We start from the raw sequence: 12,263 nt of genomic DNA, 5'->3' as shown, positions 1-12,263 counted from the left end.
ATTCTCGACCACAGCTTGAGCTCTTACCAGCTCATTTCTGAACTCCACGTCCTTGTCCAGGTCCAGGTAGGAGAGTCTGGGGAGTGAAGCCTCCAGGGCCTGGGCCAGGCCTTCCCCAAACCCTCCTCGGGGTGAGGGGGCCGCCTCTTCACTCTCAGGACCGACTTCACTTGCCATCTCAGCTTCTGACACCACGGCCAGATGGGGCCAGACAGGGCATCTGCTGTCTCTCTTTGGATCTTTTTCAAAGAAAAGAAAGAAACCACACAATTATATTTTTAGATTCCAAATGAGTTGGATACGTAAAGCCTCTGTCAGAACAGTGGAAGACTTGGGTCCAAATATCATCTCTGCCTCTTAATCAATGGGAAACCCTGGACAAATCATTGAACATCTCTGAGTTCACATGTCTGTTGATATCGGCTTCCTGACCTGGAAAATGAAGAAGTGGACTCCAGGTTCTGTAACTTCATCTACAAGCTATGGCCCCTCTCTAGGCCTCGGTTTCCTCGTCCTTAACAGAAGAGGGTCTGCTTCGACAGCCTTGAAGGTCTCTTCCACATCTAAAACTATGACCCTGGGAGCCTATCGACTTCCAATTGTCCAATTCTAGGCAGACTGTCATCAATACCTTCTCTAGTCATAAGGACTCTGAATGGTCCCAGATGCCTTGCCACCTCTGTCCCTCCTCGGTTGCCATGCCACTCCCGCAGCCCCACCCTCTCCCAGGGGCCAAGGCAGTCATCGACACCTTCTAAGTTGGCCTGGCCTCACAAATCCCAAGCCCGGCACAGGTGCAGCCCTCCCTATCTCCCTGCCTCAGAACCACTCTCCTCTCTACACATACATGGTTTAAAGGCTAACCAAGCATGAAGCGGTCAGTGTGTGTGAACTGGTGAATAGGAGATCACAGAGGGGAAGGAAAGATGGGCCATGCCAGGAGAAGCCACCAGCAGTGTTCTGGAGGCAACAGTGAAGGCCGTACCGCAGCTGCCATCTTCCCCTCTCCCACCTTTAATGTCTTACTTCCAGACCAACCTTTACCTAATTAATCTAGCCTGATCAGGACTATGTGGGTGTGTACATGTATGGGGTGGACAGGTAAGTTTCCAGAATGAAAAGATGTATGCCCCAGTCCTTGGAGGGTAGTGACTGGAGTCAGAGAATCATAGATTTAGAGATGAGAAGGACCTTGGGGGAGGGGGAGGACATCTAGTCCTTTTACAAATGAGGTGATAGTAATTAGGAAGCTGGGAGCAGGTTTTTCACTTCTATTGAAGACATTAGGAGGAAAAGGGCTGAAGTGAGAAGGGTACTGTAGCTATAAAGAAGAGCCATTTGGTGCCTGGGCGACCCTGGGCAGGTCCCATCCCATCCTTTCTCTGAGCTTCTTTGCAAGAGGAGGCTGGTTCAGAGGGAACGTATAGAATCTTCTCTACAAGATTCTGAGACAAACATATATGTGCATATACATACAAACACACACACACACACACACACACACACACACACACACACACACTGCCTTAGTCAGAAAGTCAAGATTTGGAAGTTCTCAGTCCCTTTCCCAGCATTCTGCCCCCAACAATGCACAAGTGGCAAGACCCCACAGGACCAAGGGCCCCTTTTGCAGTTCTTTGTTTCAAGGGCTTCCATGGCCATAGAATTCATCCCCAAGGGCCAGCCGGCTGGCAACAAGTCTCTGGGGGTAGTTAGCTCAGCTGGTCCTCAGAAAGAAACTTGAACAGCTGCTATGACTCTCCAACATGGAGAAACCTGCTGTGCCTTACCTATCTGCATATACATAATAAAAACATCCAAAGGATGAGAGACAGACAGAGACAGAGAGATGGAGACAGAGAGAACTAATCTTGGAGAGATTGGAAAAAGCAATTACTGTCTCCTGACTCACCTTTATCAAGACCATCCTTCAGTAGGCTAAGGGCACAACTAATTACAGGGTTGCATTAAAAAAGTAAGTTACAAATTATTTATAATAATAAATACTCTATACTTCTCATACACACAGATAGAATGCACATAGCTCTACGCACACACACCTGTACATCCCTCCCAGTCTAGGATGGCATGGGTAAAGTTCTGTGCCTTTATATCTGAAGGTCCATAGGTTCTTTAGGGCTTTACTGTGCTGGGCAGAGTTCAAGGATGGTCTCAACAATAGCCCAAGTTTGCTTTCCTGGGATCAGCCCAGCTAAGCACACAGGCTGGCCAGTGAGGCAGGAATTCTGTGGCCACAGCGGTCCATGAAACACCAAAAACCACAAAGGGGGGCCTTCAGGCCTTTGTGGCCCCTTCCATTTCTGCACTGTCGGGGGCAGAGCGATGGACAAAGGGATGCTAAGAATCCATGCAGTTTCTAGAGCACCTTTAAACTTGGCTGTCTATACTGCAAAGTGTCCCAAAAGTCTTGGGACAGCTTTAAGCTCTCAGACCTCAGGACATCCTATGTACAAAATCTTCCAGAGGTTAGACCTTCAGAACTTGTCCTAATATTTAAAGAGGGTCAAAGGATCACAGATGTAGAGACGGACTTTTGAGATCATCTAGTCCAAATCTTTCCTTTTACAAAGAGGCTCCAAGTGGGAAGGGCCCACCCAAGGTTCCTCAGGAAGTCACTTGGAATCTTTCCCCCTGCAGCCCATTTGCTGGTCTTGGTGTCTTCAAAAACAGATGGAAGACTGAGGCTCGATCTGCCTTGACAATAGTGCCAGCTCTGCTCTAGTTCTAAATCTGAGATCCTGGGACCCCAATTATTCCATCCTGGAACAGGACCTAAAGCTCTGTAACACACTGGCACTATGCCAGCTGATCGCAAAGCTGTATGTATCCAAGTTCAATGATCCGGCCCCTCTGCTCCCCACCGCTATGACATCTGGCTAACCAGCCATCAGGGAGGGCAGAAGGCCACATGCCAAACACCCAACCAGCCATGGCACTCGGGGTCAGTGTTCCCCCGGCTCTAAATTTCCAAACTTGAGGTGGCTCTGAGATTCCCTGGAGATGGAGCAGTACTGACCTCTGAGAGCTGGAGCTCCTTGGGAATCCTCAAAGACTCCTGGTGTATGTTTGGGGTGGGGGGAGGGAGACAGGCAAACAGCCCAGTTTCCTCCTTTCTGGCCCAGTGTTCCTGTCTCTGTTCCAGGGTGGTCACCCAAGCCCTCTTGTCCCTCACATCTGGCCAGTCGTTTCTCTTCCGACACCTACCTCCCAAACTGATCCCTCTTTTTAAAAAATAAAGGAGAATCCATTTCTGCAATGTAGTTTTTCCTTACACTTTTTTTTAAACAAACAAGAGGCCAACCCTTCCTCACATAGCATAAGCCACACAGGCAGCCTTTGAAGATCCCAATCTTTTCTACCAAGAAGCTCGGATCCCTCCCTTCACACTTGACTGAATGCTTCATTCCAGCCTCCAGGTAGATGATGAAATGTCCCCATGTGAACGCTTAAGAAACAGTGGCTATTGATGGGGCTGATAACACCTTCAGAACACCAGCCTCCTCCCTACTCCTGCTCAGGCTTACAAACCACATATAATTTAATTTTTAAATGCAACCCTGTAATTAGTGATGCCCCTAGCCTACCGAAAAGCACGTCATGCAGGAGAAAACTAAGATCATGCTAAAGATAGGCTGATTTCCTCTTTGTCCCCCAACCTCTTCAGGCCCAATATTTGGTAATAAAAAGGAAATCAGATTGATCTATGAGGCATAAATGGGTCTTTACAAAGTCACTGCTGCTCCCACCTGCTGGAGGGTCCGGTGCCTGCCTCAACTCTCTCCCCTCTCCAATCCACCTTCCATTCAGATACTGATGATGTAATTTTCCAAAGGCATGAGTCCAATCATGTCACCTCCTACTCAACAAACCTCAGAGGCTCCCTATGGCCTCCAGGAACAAATACAAAATGTTCTGTTTGGCATTCAAGGCCCTGCACGACCGGCCTCCTCCTACTTTTCCAGTCTTCTCACACCTGCCACAAACTCTTTAATCTAGCAACACTGGTCTCCTGGCTGTTCCATGAACAAGACCCTCTCTCTCTGGGCTCTGGGTTTCTCTGTCTGTCCCCCATGCCTGGAACGCCCTCCCTCTACTTCCTGGCTTCTTCTAAGTTCAGTGCAAATCCCACTCCTAGAGGAAGCCTTCCCCAGCCCCTCCTAACTCCAGCACCTTCCCTTTGTTCATTACTTCCTCTTCGTCCAGTGTATAGCTTGTTTGTACAAATTGATTTGCTCGCTATCTCCCCCTTAGAGTGTGAACTCTCGGGGGGCAGCTAGGTGGCGCAGTGGATAGAGCACTGGCCCTGAAGTCAGGAGGAGCTGAGTTCAAATCCAGCCTCAGACCAGACACTTGACACTTACTAGCTGTGTGACCCTGGGAAAGTCACTTAACTCCAAATGCCTTTTAAAAAAATTTAAAAATAAAATAAAAATAAAGGAAAAAAACAGATTGTGAACTCTCTGAGGGCTAGGACTGTCTTTTGCCTCTTTTTGTATCCCCAGCGCTTAGCCCAATGCATGGCACACAGTAGGTGCTTAACATATTTATTGACTGACTGTGTTCTTTCCTGAACACAGGAAATAATCACTCCAGATGCAAACTTTATTTTGGCATCTTGATCTTTCCTTAGGTCAGTCTTTTTCAACCAGCTGACAAGGAATATAAAGCGCCAATGGTGCCAAAGGCATGGAGCCAGCCTGAGAGAGAGGCCAACGAGCTCAAGCCGGTCTCTGATCTCAAAGAGTGCCTGCTAAGAGACAGGCAGCAGCACGCCAGCTCGATGCCGGGGGGCTAGAACCTCACCAGTTCTCAATGAGCTAAAAGCTCGAGTGTTTCAAGGGCACCGACCAGAGGAGTTCCGACTCTGCGTTGGTGCTGGTCAGTCCTGCTCGCAGGGCTCTTTCAGTCAGTTAACCAGCACTTCGCAAGCACCTACCGCATGCCAGGCCCTGTCCTAAGTGCAGAGGACAAAGGATGGATACAACAGAAAAAATCGACCGAGGGGAGGTGCTGTGACCAAGGAGGCTGGGAAGGCCTTCTTGCGAAAGAAGAAATCTTAGCTGAGACTTGAAGGAAGCTGGAGAGCATCAGGTGTGGAGGGGCGGCAGAGTGTCTTGCTCACGGAACAACCAGGAGGCTGGCGTGCCGGCATCGAGGAGGAGGTGGAAAGGCAGGGAGTGTGCAGGCCACAAAGGACGTTCGATGCCAAAGAGAGGACTTTCTATTGATCCAGGAAGCTCTAGGGAAGCACTGGTGATTACAGACGTGTATTAGGAAGATCACTCTGACAGCTGAGGGGGGATGGATTGCAGTGAGGAGAGATGCATGCAAAGGGGCTGGCCTTTCTCTGCGTGAGACAGGGATATAAGAAGAAAGAAGGGTACAAGGGGTCTGAGCTAAGAGAGACGAGAGGAGGGACAGGGGAGAAGAGGGAGATCTCCGCTAACAGCTTCCACGTTTTCAGTGGACTAGGAAGGTGGCAGAGGGGAGCTGAAGGTGTTTTAAAGATAAAGGCTGAGGAGTGGGAGAGCAACTCAGTCCGGGAGGCCCCACTCAAGGCCCAGCTGAGATCACAGAACGTAAACCTGCAGAGGACCCAGGCAGCAGCCTCCTGATTTTCTCCCATCTCACTCAGGAATGAAGGCAATGAATGGCAGCAGGAATCCAAGGCTGGGGTCTGGCAGGGCAAGAGACTGGACAGAAGAGACCAGTGTAGGCACGACCTGGTACGGGGTCATGATTGGGCAGGGAGAGAGTGTAGCCAGTGCAGGGGCGATGGCCTCGCAAAGAGCTCAGGGACTGAGGTCACCGCGAGGACCCAGGACACAGTCTAAGGCTGCGAGGCAGACAAACACCCGGCAGAGCTCAAGAACGTGGAACTCAGGCATCAGCGCTGGAAAGCCAGGCTCCCCCACAACGCTTTGGTGCCAGAACAGCACGCCCCTGTTCACTGCCCGCCCTGGCAGCCGAGGCTCCCCCGCCCCCGCCCCTACCTCAGGTTTGCTTGTGGGTTGATGAGGGTCAGCGAGAGGGAAGGTGGTGAAATGCCACCGGGAGGTCAACCCCCACTAACCTTCCCTTCCCATCCCTTGTGTCCAGCGTGACCTGGGCCGATCAACCTCCTCTGTAAATTGAGGCGGTTATTAATGGCCTATGAGGCGGCCTCCAGCTGCAGAGCTACCATCTGAGCATCCTAAGTCACCTCGGGATCTTTCCAGGCCTCGATTTCCCCAACTAGAAAACAAGGGATTTAGACATGATTTCTCAGGCCCTTCCTCGCTGGAGGTCTGTGCCCTAAGTCACTTCACATCCTTGGACTCTATAAAAACAGGGGTTAGCCCAGACGGTCTTTGGGGTCCCTCCCAGCTCTAGGCCTATGATCCCCAAAGATGCCTTGCTAAATATGGGACCAAATCCACACTCGGCCTTCCAGGTCTTGCTATCCCACAAAAACATCTGCTCCCCAAATGGCCATCCCTCTAGTCCCTGAACACAGCCTCTGCCATGTCTTTGCTCACACAAATCTCCCCAAACAGAAGGTCCACTCAAGACTGGAAGCCCCCAGAAAGTAGCCACCAATGTAATTTAAACAAACATTTACATTCTTAATATGAGCAAGTCACTGCACTAGGTGCTGGGGACAAAAAGATGAAAAATAAGATAGGCCCTGCCCTCAGGACGAGGAAGGGATGAGACATGCCTACAAAACATATAACAGAAATTAGAAAGTCATTCAGTCTATTGGAGAGGTCAAACAAAGAAGGCTAGGAGGCCTGAGGGAGGAGGCAGTTAGAGAAGGCTGCACAAGAGCTGGGTCTTAAAGAAGTAGAAAGAAGACGGTAGGCAATGGGGAGACCCATTTGGGGCAATGTGCAAAGACATGGAGTTAGGATGAGGGGCCAGTGAGAAGTCCAGCTGGACTAGGCGGGGGTGCATAAAGGGAAATGTCATAAAGTTGGGAAAGTAAGTTAAAAGTGGACTGTACAAGGACTTGAATGCCAGGCTAACAAGGCACTTCTCTATTCAGCAGGCTGCAGGGAGCCATGGGGGATGGTGATCAGAAGTGGGCATGGGATAGAACATTTTGGCAGAGATGTGAAGAAGTGAATTATAAGGGAAGGTGACTACAGGCTAGGAGGCCAGGCCAAAGACTGTTCCCATCATACTCTTGGAATCAAGGCCTGCTTGGGAAGCCCCCTTTCCCTGATCTCATCCTCCAGCTCCCACATAACTCCTCCACACTCACCTTGGGCTGCCTAGGCAGCAGGAGAGGTCATGTACAGGAAGGGGGTCAAGTCGAAGACTTCCGGCATAAAGGCTTGGCCTGGAGCAGCTGCTGGGGAGAGTAAGAGAGAGTCAAGAGGAGACAAACGGGACAATTGAATGTCAGTGACCCTGTGAAGGGCACGCAGCCACTGACGCAGCTTCATCACCTCCTTTGGAAGCATCCGTTCATCTCCCCGTGAAGAATGGAGCTTGTGGGGGCTGCGGGCTGGCCCAGAGGGAAACAGAAGAGCAGGACAAAAATGGAAACTGGTCCGGGGGCAGGTAGTGGGGCCAGAGGGCCAAGCCAAGGAAAGTAAGGGCTGTGGGATGGGACAGAATCATAGGCAGACCAAGAGAATGGGGAAGAGTGACGGGGATGAAATACCACGTCCTTCCCCTTCTCAAAGGCCTTCAGGGGCTCCCCGCTGCCAACTACATGAAGCATTAACTCTTTATGCTGGCATTCAGGGCCTGGCACAAGCAAGGGACAGTCAGAATTCAAACCTAGGTCCTGATTCCAACATCATCACCGGTTCCACTGTCTCCACTACACCAGCACTTGGCTCAGGGGTCCATTCACATTCACTGCCTTCACCAACCATCCAGATACCCAGCGATCAGATGCTTCCTGAACTTCCCCAGGGCGCCATCTCATCATGCTCTTGCTCTAAGAAGGGCCATGGCTTCTCACGGGCCTGATCCCACTGCTGGCTGGCAGGCACGGAAGCGTTAGCCTGCTCTGTCTGTGGGCCCTCCCAAGGCGGTCTCGTTGGGTGGTCCTCGGCTCCACCATCTTGGTGCCAGACTCAGTGCAGACACCACAGGAGCTCAGCCTCCCTGACGACAGGCCCCCACGGCTGGCCCCCAGCCATCCTCATACAAACATATCCCCATTCAGACAAGAACATGAGTCAGGGCACACACCAGGCCAACACCTCTGATCACAGGCCATGCCAAAGACAGACACGCACATACAACACGCACACAAGCACATGCACACGTGTGGTCATAACACTACTGACTCACCAGCTGGCTTATCTAGGCCTATTCCTGCCATCAACACCACCTCTTGCCTTTGCCCACACTAGCCCTGCTTTTTGGCCCAAGGGCTCTCTCTCGACCACCCCACTCAACAGCCTGAAATAGTGTGAAAAACTGCTGAAATTATGTCTTCCATCCCTCTCGTTTGCCCTCACTGAATCTGTTTCCTCATCTCTAAAATGGGACCATGTCTCAGTTGCACTGCTTGCCAGACATGCCAGGATAAAGAGAATTGCTTAAAAGCATTCTGTAAACTGCAAAGAATGGGAGCTGCCCCATCACTTCCTCCTCCACAAGGAGGCCTTCCTGGATCCTCTGACCGCACACCGCCTAAGAATTGGGGCTGTCTCACTCCAGCTTTGTACACCTGACACCTTGCCCAGCACCCTTTCCCTCCAGGGCAGGCCACTCCCCTCCTTCCAAGGGCCTCAGTTTCCTCAGCTAGAGTGAGACTCATGCTTCTACGGTCCCTTCCAGCTCCAGATCTGGAAGAAAGAACATCAGGCTAGCTCAGGACATGGGGAAGCAGGTATTACTGATGTCATTTAACAGAAGAAAAGACACCGTCAGGAGGAGAGTGACATCAAAGATCTGAGTGCAAATCCTAGTGTGACCATGGGCAAGTGAGATGGGTCAGTGAGCATTCATCAGGGATTCCCTAAGTGCCAGGACTAGGAAAAAAGGAGGTCTCTGGGTGCAAGAAACACAGACTGAGACCCCAGAGACACACAAAAATCCATGCTGGAAGGTGGGAGATCCTAGCAGTTCTCCAGGAAAAGCTTCATCTAAGGCACAATCTGCACTGGGAGTCTCTGATGAGAAGAGTCAGCCCCTCCCACGGCACAGGTGCCATCGGCTCCCTCACCTAATTCTCTGTGGAATCGAGGATGAAATGCAGCAGCCCTGCAGCCCATCCACGTCCTTCCCTCCCATGGGGGGCTTGGAACTGGACCCAATACGGGTCTGCCGGGGGGAGTGTAACAGGACGGCCAAAAGGCTTCCTTTTTCATTCACTCACACACAATTGATGACTCTGTGTACCCCTGGGACGAAAAATGGCTTTTTACACACGGCCCCCAGGAAACGCCAACAACACCCTTAGATGCGCCAGGATCCTCCGGCCAGCCTGGGACAAACAGGGACTCCAGGCCTGGCCCTAGGCTTTCACCAAAGAAAAGCAGTCCAGGGAGAGGCCGGAGGCCTGAGTCTGGCCCCAGGCTGATAAGGCCCTTGGAAGGTCACTTGGCCTCTCCAGGGTCCCCAGGCAGGTCCCTCTCCTGCAGTAAAAGTTGGAGAAGGTGTGCCCCTGAACTGGTGGAAGGAGTTTCCACAATGGAAGTTCCCTGCACCAATGATACCATGGAAGGGAGCTTTTCTTCCTTCTCCTGAGCATCACCCTATCTCCAGGATCAGTCTCGTAGGCCCAAGATCGAGGCAAGAATTAACAGCCACAGGGTAGATGCCTGAATTCTTAGGCAGGACTGACCCTCAATCTGCTCCAAGGAGAGTGAAGAACACCAGGAGGCTCACTATCTGCCATCATCCTTACCTGCACAGGAGGCTCATTACCGCGGGGCCGCCAGGAGGTTCTCCGCCCCTCTCCCGCCCTGGGCAGGACCCCGCCGGGGGGGGGAGCCGCTCCCCGCCCCCGGCCCCCCTCTAACCTGGGGAGGGGCCCGGCGCCCCTCTCTCAGCCCGAGGGCAGGAACGCCGCCGGCCCGGCCAGACCCGCAGCCTCCGCGTTCCTCCCGCCCGCGGACCGGCCGGGGCCTGGTACGGAAGCCGGGAAGCCCCCGGGCCGCCGCGCTGCCTCCCCCCCCGCACCGCCCCCCGGGCGCGCTCCCCCCCCCCGCCCCCTGCACGCCTCCCCAGTCTCTGGTCTCCCTCAGGACTGTTTACCTGCGCCCTCTCTCCGGTCACGGGCCAAGGAACCCCGCCCCCTCCTAAGCACGCATGCGCAGAGCGCCCCCGGCGGCTTCCGCTTTCTCTTCCTCCTCTCTTCTCTTCCTCCTCCCTGGGCGGCTCCAACCACGCCCCCATTTAAAGGGCCAGGCGCCTTATTCCCTCTCGTTAGGCTTTCGTAAGATCCTGAGCTCAGAGGTCCTCTGAGGCAATCCTCTCATCTTCCAAAGGGTGAAACTGAGGCTCAGGAAGGTGAAGTGACTTTAAACACAGTCTGAGAAATAACAATAGCTTGTGTGTGTGTATTGCTCTGTGTATGTACATATATTGTAAAATATGGATATCCATATACAAATATACACGCATATGCTTACACACGTGTTTGTGCACACATGCATGCTTGTATACAACACACATGTGTTTGTGTACATCTATGGTCACGTGTGCATGCATGAACATGTATGTGCACGTGTCTGTGTGAACATGTTCATACATGCATCATTTGTATTTTGAGAAGCATCATGGTGAGTGTGCTCTGGGAGTCAAGAACAGCTGGGTCCACCTCCCGCCGCAGACACTTCTTAGTCGTAGGACCCGGACAAGTCACTTCACACCCCCCCCAATCCACTGTGCCTCGGTCTCTCGATCTTTAAAATGGAGGGACCGTTTGGGATGACCTCCCAGGTCCCCTCTGACTCTGAATCTCTGACCCTCTTGCCAAGGGCAGTGCTAGGATCCCACTGGATTTACAGACACCATCTCCTAACAGCAAAGGGGAGGAAGGGGCAGGAGGCGGTCGCTGGATCTCAGTCCAGGAGTCCGAGGGGTGGCAGTGGGGGCCCAGCCTGGGGGCAGGAACCCAGGTATTCTGGCTGCAGAATCCAGAATCCGTCCAGGTCTGATGCTTCATTTCAGGCTTTGTATCACCGGCACCTAACACATTTGATTTCTGACTGATTGGTCACATAAACCTTCTTGTCCCTGGGAGTGTCCGGCAGAGGCCCACGGACCCTTCATGGGCGATGCTGAAGAGGCGGCTGCTGAGTAGAACAGGAAGGGCCCTGCGCCCTCATCTTGGCGCCTGGTCGTTTGGGGTACCTCCATTGGGCGCCATTCTCCCGTCCCTCTTGCCTCCCCAACAATTCCTGGTGGCACCCTCTTCAGTCACCCTGCAGGCTGCAGCTATTGCCTCACAAACTAATCCATTAACACCTTGATGATAATGGTACAAGGATAGTCGTATTTTTAAAGGGGACTACTAGAGAAACAACTCTGAAGCCAAAGGAATGACTCTCTAACGGGGGAATTTCAGGCACTCTGGTAAGCAGCTGGGGTCAGGGTGCTTTTCAAATCATCACATACAGAAAGCAATCACCTCCACTCACATGTGGCATAGAGAAAAGAGTGTCAGATTTGGAGGCTGGTTTGAGTTCTGATGCTCACTGGCTGTGTGACCTGGCAGGCCAGTCACTCTGAGCCTCAGTTTCCATAAATATGAAGCCTTGGAAAGAAAAAAAAAGCTTTCCTTCCTGTTTCTCCGGTTTCCATCTGGAACAGGTCTTTTACAGAGTAGAATCATAGGAGCCTAGGTCTAGAGTTAGAAGGGAGCTCAAAAGTCAGTCAGTGTACTCCACCCCCACCCCCATTTTACAGAGGAGACTATCAAGGCCAGGAAAATCGGAGCAAGGTCACACAGGTTGTAAGTGGCTGAGGTGGGATTCAAAGTCATGTCCATCAGGTAACAGCAGGTTCAGCACTCTCTGCTGTACCACAGTGCCTATCTAGGGTGGGAGGCTAGTGCCTAGAACTTAAAGTAATAGGGAATGGCATTGTCCTGTTGAGTGGGGGATTTTTTTGAAAAAGACAGGCTGGTCAGCTTGACAGGAGGACCATTCATTACTCAGCAGCATGTATTATGTGCCTCTGCTATGCCAAGTACTGGGCTGGGCACAGGGCATGTAAAGACAACAATGAAGCCAGCCTGGCCTTCAGGGAACTAACATTCCAATAGAGGAGATATATAAGTAGATATA

General features: G+C 51.9%; 1 protein-coding gene across 11 annotated transcripts in view; it reads right to left on the bottom strand.

Moving 5' to 3' along the window:
* Positions 1-10,296, bottom strand: part of VPS8 (VPS8 subunit of CORVET complex) — a 191,689-nt gene extending 181,393 nt beyond the window's left edge. For 7 of the 11 annotated variants that reach the window (XM_078154678.1, XM_078154687.1, XM_078154685.1 and 4 more), the window contains exons 1-3: positions 10,228-10,296; positions 7,268-7,354; positions 28-239 (exon numbers count right to left, since the gene is read on the bottom strand). In XM_078154678.1, coding sequence (XP_078010804.1) covers positions 28-177 — 150 coding nt within the window. In that variant the 5' untranslated portion in view covers positions 178-239; positions 7,268-7,354; positions 10,228-10,296. Of the gene's footprint in view, positions 1-27; positions 240-7,267; positions 7,358-7,454; positions 9,110-9,877; positions 10,119-10,227 lie in introns of those variants that run through there. The other 4 variants (XM_078154679.1, XM_078154680.1, XM_078154681.1 and 1 more) reach the window with 4 other exon arrangements.
* Between the last annotated feature and the right edge of the window lie 1,967 nt (positions 10,297-12,263).

The sequence above is a fragment of the Phascolarctos cinereus genome, unplaced genomic scaffold (genome assembly GCF_003287225.1).
Source record: "Phascolarctos cinereus isolate Bilbo 61053 unplaced genomic scaffold, phaCin_HiC Scaffold_5;HRSCAF=322, whole genome shotgun sequence".
Lineage (NCBI taxonomy): Eukaryota > Metazoa > Chordata > Mammalia > Diprotodontia > Phascolarctidae > Phascolarctos > Phascolarctos cinereus.
Note: the sequence above shows the minus strand (reverse complement) of the source record. Positions and strands in the feature narration are given on the sequence as shown.